At 41.9% G+C, this 8,049-nt stretch overlaps 1 protein-coding gene across 1 annotated transcript in view; it reads left to right on the top strand.

Moving 5' to 3' along the window:
- LOC109301509 (prolyl endopeptidase FAP-like) overlaps positions 1–8,049 on the top strand; it is a 65,497-nt gene that overhangs the window by 6,263 nt on the left and 51,185 nt on the right. Inside the window, exon 3 of the mRNA XM_019522710.1 lies at positions 3,512–3,607. Coding sequence (XP_019378255.1) covers positions 3,512–3,607 — 96 coding nt within the window. The remainder of the gene's footprint in view (positions 1–3,511; positions 3,608–8,049) is intronic.

The raw sequence follows: 8,049 nt of genomic DNA, 5'->3' as shown, positions 1-8,049 counted from the left end.
TTACATTACCATATTAAAAACATTTTAAATATCGATTTATTTACTATGGGGAAGTGATGTAAAATTTTATTCTTCTTGGAAATCATTTAAAACTAATGAGAGTTCATAATTGGTTGTTTCTCCTCTCTTCTCAGTAAAATACTATCATGTTTTACTCAAAGGAGATTAACTTTTTATAAACTTCTAGATATTTTCTGAGCTTTATTACGACTCACAGAGTTTTTGGTACTGGTATGTTTTTAACTGTGGATTGGCATTCACTTTATTAGGTCTGACAGTTTTCTTCTGCACTAGTGCAGACAAAACCAGTGTCAGCAGTCAACCTGACATGTGTATTCTCCAGTAAGTAATAGCTACTTAGCAGAAAAGCCATGCACAAAGTACCTCATAAAAGTAAATACAGAGAAAAGTTTTGCAGGAAGCGAATATCTAGCTCCAACAGAGAGACAAACGTGTAATAAGGCAAAATGTAAAACTCCAGTGTAGAAAATCATTTTAATTGGATTATCTTTGTTTGTGAGATCTGAAGCAAGAAAAACATAAATAAATAAAACCAGGATGAAGTAAGAGAAATGTTCTCTGTGCTGCCTCATTGAAAGCCATGGCAAAATTCCCATTGACTTCACTGGGAGCAGAATAAGTCCAGGAGATTCCAGAAACTGGGAAGCTGCTAATTAAGGTGTTGAACTGAATTGTCCTTATCATAAAGCTTCTTTTTCCCACCTGAAGATTAACTGCGTTGTATAGCCTTTCTAGTGTGAAATTCTCATTTTTGGTGGGTTTTTGCTAGAAGTACATTGATACATCAGTCTGATATCAGATCGATACCAATATAAAGAAAATGGTGTGTTTGACCAATAAATGCTCATATGTGTGTGCGTGAAGCTGCAGCACAGTACTCAGGCAGTGAGGAGCACAGCCCAGCAGTGTGAAGAGCTGCATGCAGCTGGTAAGTCCATTGTGGTGGAAGGGGAGGGCGTAGGGAAGGAGTGTGGGGGGGACAGATTAACACCCCCTGTGGTGAGGGAGGGGGCATGTGCAACCCAGCTGGGGCAGGGCAGGGCATGGGATGATGCCACTGCTCATCAGGGAGGCACGGCTCCCACCACTGTGCAGACCCCGGGAGGGCATGGCGGACCGTGTGCTTCAAGATCTGCACAGGGTGGGCAGGTGGGCTGCAGCTGCCGGCTGGAGCTGGGGCTGCACTCGGTTCATCTTGATGGGAGATGGGCTCAAAGCGGGGGCTACAGAGGGGATTGCAACCACCCCAAATTTCACCATAGCCCCACTGGCAGCACTGACGCCTGCCCAGTGCAGCCCCAGCTCTTCCCAGCGTGTGGGTGGAGGTGAGGCATTGAGCTGGGGCTGCACCAGGCAGGCATTGGTGCTGAGAACAGAACTAAGGCAAAATTTGGGGTGGCTGCAACCCCCTCCATAGCCACCACACTGAGTCCAGCTCCCCCTGAGAACAGCTCGGTCAGTCCAGGCTCCAGGCTGCAGCTGCAGCCTGCCTGCCCCTCCCTGTGTAGATTTGGGGGCACATGCCCCACCCCCATGCCCTCCTGGGGTGTGTGCAGCTGTCGGAGCTGCCCCCCCAATGAGCTGTGGCTCTGTCCCATGCCCCGCCCCAGCTGGGCAGCGCCTACGCCTGCCCCCTTCCTCACCTCAGGGGGCATTGATCTGCGCCCCCTATGTCCCTTCCTTCCCCACTCCCCTTCCACCACAACGGACTTACCAGCTGCATGCAGCCGTATTGGAAATTGGATCAGTAGCAGTCGATATGCCTCCTTAAAAATGGCTATCAGTATCAGCCCCCTAGTTTTTGTTTTTCAGAAATTTGCCATGAAAAGTCTCATAATTCCTTAGCTTGGCATTTAAGTATTACTGTCTGCCCATTCAGACTATATGACTGGAAGAGTTGCTCAATTTGTTTTCACTTCTAAAAAATATTAAAAATAAATAGCCACAACTTTGTTCATTGTTTTTATAACAAAAGTATTTTGAATAGGCAGTTTGTAACTCAGGGACTGGCTTGAAAATTAAACTTGGGGTCTTTGAGATAAGTTAATTGCAGCAGGTTGTAACAAAATATTAGAAAAGCTATCTCCCAAATCATTATAAATTTGGTTTTGCAACAGTGAATGAGTAAACAAATAGTTGTTCCTCCTACTGTACTTGTCCTGGCTTGGCTGGCTAACAAAAACATCTCTTCTGCCTTAACTGCTAAAGAATCTTGCTTGGAACAAACTGACTGGAGATGTAAAGCTCAGAGCCAACTCTCCCCTCCCGTTCACTGCACACACAGTCAAATTGCAGCCCAGCCTCTGTTTCCAGCTCCAACCCCTTTTCCCAAGACAGTAGTTACACAGCCAGGATTAACAAGGCCCACTCCCCTACTATCTGGCAGCTCATTTGTATTGTTCTGTTCAGTCTTGTTTCCTCCTTAACTTTTGGGGTGGCTCATTTCTGAATGCTTCAGTTCCATGGAGGCCACCCAGCCATTTCCCTGTCTGGGTGGGAGCTCAATGCTGTTGCAATTAATATCAGTAAGCCCAACTCAATTCTCAGCTCCAGCACTGGCAAGCAAAATCATGGACAATGGTATTACCCAGTATTTTTCATCTTACTATAGGCTTCTGGTGAACAGGCCTTTCCCAGGTTGGAAATGATCCACTTCAGGTATATTGTAGAGGAAAATGGAGAGTACATCACTGAGTACCATTCAGAAGCAGTTATGAATATATATAGCCTGTTTGGAAGAAGAAATGTGGCAGCAGTCATGACTGTGGAGCAGGATCAGAAAGATGAAGTTAGGGGAGAAGAACCACTCTTTAACCACTCTTTAACCATTCACTTAATGTTTGGAATTCAGTTTGTTAGATTCTTGAAATTTTCCCCTATTTATTGTCCTCTGTGATTTTGTCTCTTGCTTCTTGTGACTACCCTAATAAACAAGTACAGGTGATTATGGCTTTTCAAGTCTAATGTTCATCTCTTAACAATTGTTAGAAGAACACTGAAAAGCTTGTGAGGAAAAGATAGGATAGTTATAGGGACTATTATGATATAGAGTATTTTACCTTTAGGCTGGTGGTGACTTAAATGCTCTTTGGTGGCATATATTTAAAAATTCTAGTCACCCTGCACAAGTCCATGAGATGCATGCCCATTTTAAAACCTGGAAACTATAACAAGAAGGGTTTCCATTGCCATCGGTACGTAAGGCCATCCCAGTGTATATAAAATGAATCAATCTCAATCAAGTTCTTATTTGTATATTCCTAGAGGCAACTTCTCCAAAAGTTTGAAGGACATTGTCAGTTCAGTGCTAGGAAGCTGTCACTTGACAGATTCTGCAGTGCCTGATCTATGAATAAATAGAATATTACATTCTCAGGGCTAATCACTCATACTAAATTCATGAAAAAAGGGAGAAGAGAGACATTCAGCTAGAAAGGACTGCTGATCCACACAATGTTTTTAATAACATCCATTTTTCTTACATCTACAGCTTCCAACCCAGATGAGAGTCCTAGGGCTCTTACATTACAGGATTATTTGAATGGAAATTTTCAGTATAAAACATTTTCTCCATACTGGGTTTCAGGTAAGTGAAGACTTTTTTCTTTTGAGGGGAGTTCATATAACCCTTTTTATGCATGTTTCCTGGACAGTTTACACAGAATCAGGAAAGTTACTTTTTCTTTAGCTGTTGCAACTGCTGTATTAATGGTACAGAATCACAGCTGAATCTGACTCTTCCATGGCAGTGATTCGAGAAAGCTGAAGTATCTACTCCTGTGGCAAAAAGAGTGTTCTGAATCATTAATCAATTTACAGGGGTTCCATTGTCTTGTTACTCTGTTAGAAGCACCTGAGTTGTCATCCGTCCCTTAAGGAATCTGCTTTCTTTCCTTCTTAGCTTTTGCTGAACATTTATTATTTCCATGGGCACTTAGTAAGTAGCCATTTCTGGATGGTTCAGCTCTTCTGTTGCTGTTCACATTGGGTAGTATATTACTCTATAAGCAGTCGTATAGTCTATGCTCTTATAGGAGTTCCTTTGAATGAAGTCAGTTTGCTCAGGCTTTGCTTAAGAGTTAAAAGATTTGGCTCAGAGAAAATTCTTGATTAAGTATATATGTGAAGTTAAGTAGTATTAAAGACATGTGGCTGAAGTATCTGTAAGTAATGATGTTCCTAGTAGGTACATCAAGAAACCACGCTGGGCTGTTGTTAACATGAATACTGTAGTAACATGTAAAGATCTCATTCATTTTGAGGCCCATTGTGCTAGGTGCTACACCTGTGCTTGCTTCTCTGTGTTGGCGTTAGCAGTTATTCTCACCCAGGAACATGAAACATGGAGCTGGCTCACAACAGATAAAGGCATAAAAACCATTCTAAATACATAATGTGCTTCCAGGTCAGCTATAGCCATAATTTTAGAATTAATCTGTATTCTCATAAGATCTTTCCTACAGTAGTTACAATTTTATGATTGGTCATTTGTGGTGCTATTAAGGAATGTATGTAGCTCAATCTAAGACAGTGTTCATTCATTTTGGAAGCCTCTTAGTAGAGGCCTATGAATTGTTATAGAAATAACTTACCAGGAAATAATACACATTATTTTTGGGGTCTACAATTTTACCTTTAAGTTAAAGCATAAGGTCCAAGTTGTTTAAGATCTTTAATATCTAAATCTGTAATCCAATTCCCTGATTATTTTTTGATTTCTTAGTCTTATTGGTTTACAGTGATAAATGCTTTTAAATACTTTTAATACTGTGAATCTTTTCATAGGTGTTGCATCTGGCTTTTGTTTCCATAACCATTATCTACTAGGAAGGGAAATTGTTGATCTGCTTCTGAAGGGGATGGAGATCACCACAAATTTTTCTTTGAAAGTTACTGTCACAGAGTTATCACAGAGCTGATTGTCACAGAGCTGCTCATGGAATGAGCACTGAGCTAGATCTGATTGCTCACAAAGTTTTCTTACTTGTATTGAGGAGCTCTATCTAACTCAGGAAGTGCATGGGCTGACCAGGGGCAAGGTGCTCCTAGACTTGGTTCTGGCCAAAGGGGACGATCTAGTGAGCAAGAACCAAAGGGGACGACCTAGTGAGCAACCTGAAGATCGAAGGGAAACTGGGCAACAGTGACTATGAGATGATTACTTTCCCCATTCACCATAAGTCAGGGAAATTGTCCAGTAAGGTAGAAATCCCTAATTTTAGGAAAGCTGATTTCCACAAACTGAGAAAATTGCTTGGCGAGGCTCTGTGGGACCACAGTCCGATGAGAAAGGGAGTATAAGAAGAGTGGTCGTTCCTCAAGGAAGTGATCCTAAAAGCTCAAAGGAAATCCATTCCCTTTCACAAGACAGGCAACAAAAGAGCTGGGAGACCCCCTTGGCTTAACAGGGAAGTCATGGATGTCCTGAAATTAAAATGAGAAGCCTACAGGGATGGAAGTCAGGAATAATTACCAAAGAGCGGTATTCAGGAACAGCTCACACCTGTAGGGAGCAGATCAGGACAGCAAAAGCACAAACCAAGTACAAACTGGCAACCGGAATCAAGGACAACAGAAAGTCCTTCTTTAGATATGTAGGAAGTTAATAAAAGAATAAAGGAAGCATAGGGCCCCTGATTAATGAAATAGGACAGCTGATAACTGACACGCAGGACAAAACCGAGCTCCTGAATGAATACTTCACGTTGGTATTCCACCTGGGTGTTAACCTGCTTGATAGGATATAGGATAGTCAAGGGGGGGGGGGGAACCACACTGCCATAGTTGGCAAAGATCTTGTGGGGGAACACCTAGCAAGGCTAAATATCTACAAGTCAGCAGGACCAGATGAACTACACCCAAGAGTGCTAAAAGAACTGGCTGATGTCATTGCACGGAGAAGTTATTTGAAGACTCATGGCACTTGGGAGAAGTCCCAGAAGACTGGAAAAAGGCCAATGCAGTACCTATCTTTAAGAAAGGGAGAAGGGAGGACCCAGGAAATTACAGGCCAGTATGTTTAACCTCAATCCCTGGTAAAATCCTGGAGAAAATTTATCAAAGAATCCATTACATACAGACTAAGTGAAGGCAGTATTCTGAAGGATAGCCAACATGGCATCATTATTATGAGCAAGTCATGCCAGACCAACCTCATTTCCTTCTATGATCAGGTAACTCACCACCTGAATAGGGGAAATGAGGTTGATGTCATATACCTGGACTTCAAAAAGGCCTTTGACCTGTCTCCTATGATGTCCTAAGGTTAAACTGGGAAAATATGGCCTCAACTAATTTATGGTCTGGTAACTGACTCCGTGGTTGGACCCAAAGGGTATTGATTGATGAAACTGAGTCATCATAGCAGAAGATGACCAGTGGCATCCCTCAGGTTTCAGTACTCAGACCAGTGCTCTTCAACATGTTCATCAATGATTTAGATTTGGGTATTATAAGCAAACTAGCAAAGTTTGCTGATGACACCAAATTATTGGGGAGCATGGTCATTCTCGAAGACAGGCTGGCAATACAGGGAGACCTGGACAGGTTCATGAGATGGGCAAACCTCAATCTGATGTCATTTAACACAAAGAAATGTAAGATTCTCCATCTGGGAAGAAATAGTCCACAATACACAGGCTCGGCAGTGCTATGTTTGCCAGCACCACAACTGAATGAGACCTGGATGTCATGACTGACAACAAAATGAACATGAGCTACCAAAGCGATGCTGTAGTTGGCAGAGCTAATCAAACACTGGCATGCATCCAGTGAGGCATCTTGAGCAAGGCAAAGGATGTCATCCTTCTGCTCTACCCAGCATTGGTGAGACCACAACTAGAGTACTGCATCCAGTTCTGGGTGCCGCACATCAAGAAGGATGTGGAGAAGCTCGAGAGAATCCACAGGAGGGCCACATGCATGATTAGAGGCCTAGAGATCAGGTCATACAAGGAGAGGCTGAAAGATTTGGGACTGTTCAGCCTGGAGAAGAGAAGACTCAGAGGGGACTTGGTGGCAGCCTATAAATATATCAGGGGCATACATCAGTGCTTGAGGGAGTATCTATTCACCAAGGCCCCCCAGGGGGAGGACAAGAAATAATGGGCACAAACTGATTGCAAATTGCTTCAAGCTAGACATAAGGAAAAACTTCTTTACAAGTTGAGTGCTGAGGATTTGGAACAGGCTCCCCCCAAAGGTGGTACAGTCATCCACCCTGGCGATCTTCAAAAAGTGTCTTGATGTCCTTCTTGGTGAGATCATCTGACCCCAGCAGTCTTTCCTGTCCCAAGTGCAGAGAGATTGGACCTGATGATCTGTAAGGTCCCTTCTAGCCTGTAACAACTATGAAACCATGACTGAAGTAAAATCAAAAGCTGATATATATATATTTTTTAATTAACAACCCAAACATGTTTTAAACTCCTTTTCAAAATCTCTTTTTCTACAACACATACTAAATGACTTCTTTTCCAGATTACATTGTTGAAAGTCATGAAGTAACAATGATATCATTGTTCCCTGTGAATCTTTTATCCAGTAACTCAGCATGTTTGGAGCCATGTAAAAGCCAATTAACTTTACTGGGTAGCTACTGTAATTAGGGGCAAAATTTGGCACTTAGTCACTTGCTTTAAACAATTATGCAGCGCTAAAAGTCCTTACAAAGGCAGTATACAATGGAGAATGTTCAGGTGAATTCCTAAGCCTGGATTTTGGATAATTTCTTTAGTGATTGTAAATTAGACATCTGATCATATGGACCCATAAAGGAGTGAAATACTGGTGTGACTAGTCAGTCATATTAGAGAGCAGCTATTGGGCTCCTAGCTATTAAAGTACTGATGCTATCATTGGTGTATTTCATAATCTCAGTATATATCCTGAAGTACTAAAATCAGTTCATTGCATAACTCTGTGCTGTGACTATAGAATAAAGCTTATTTTATAAAGAGTGAGGTTTTATTAAAAGCTTTTTTAAAAGTTTATTTTATAATATATAAGAATCTTATTTTATATTGACCT

The sequence above is a fragment of the Gavialis gangeticus genome, unplaced genomic scaffold (genome assembly GCF_001723915.1).
Source record: "Gavialis gangeticus isolate Ggan-Ray unplaced genomic scaffold, GavGan_comp1, whole genome shotgun sequence".
NCBI classification, from domain to species: domain Eukaryota; kingdom Metazoa; phylum Chordata; order Crocodylia; family Gavialidae; genus Gavialis; species Gavialis gangeticus.
The sequence above is the reverse complement of the archived record's forward strand: the minus strand, read 5'-3'. Positions and strand labels throughout refer to the sequence as shown.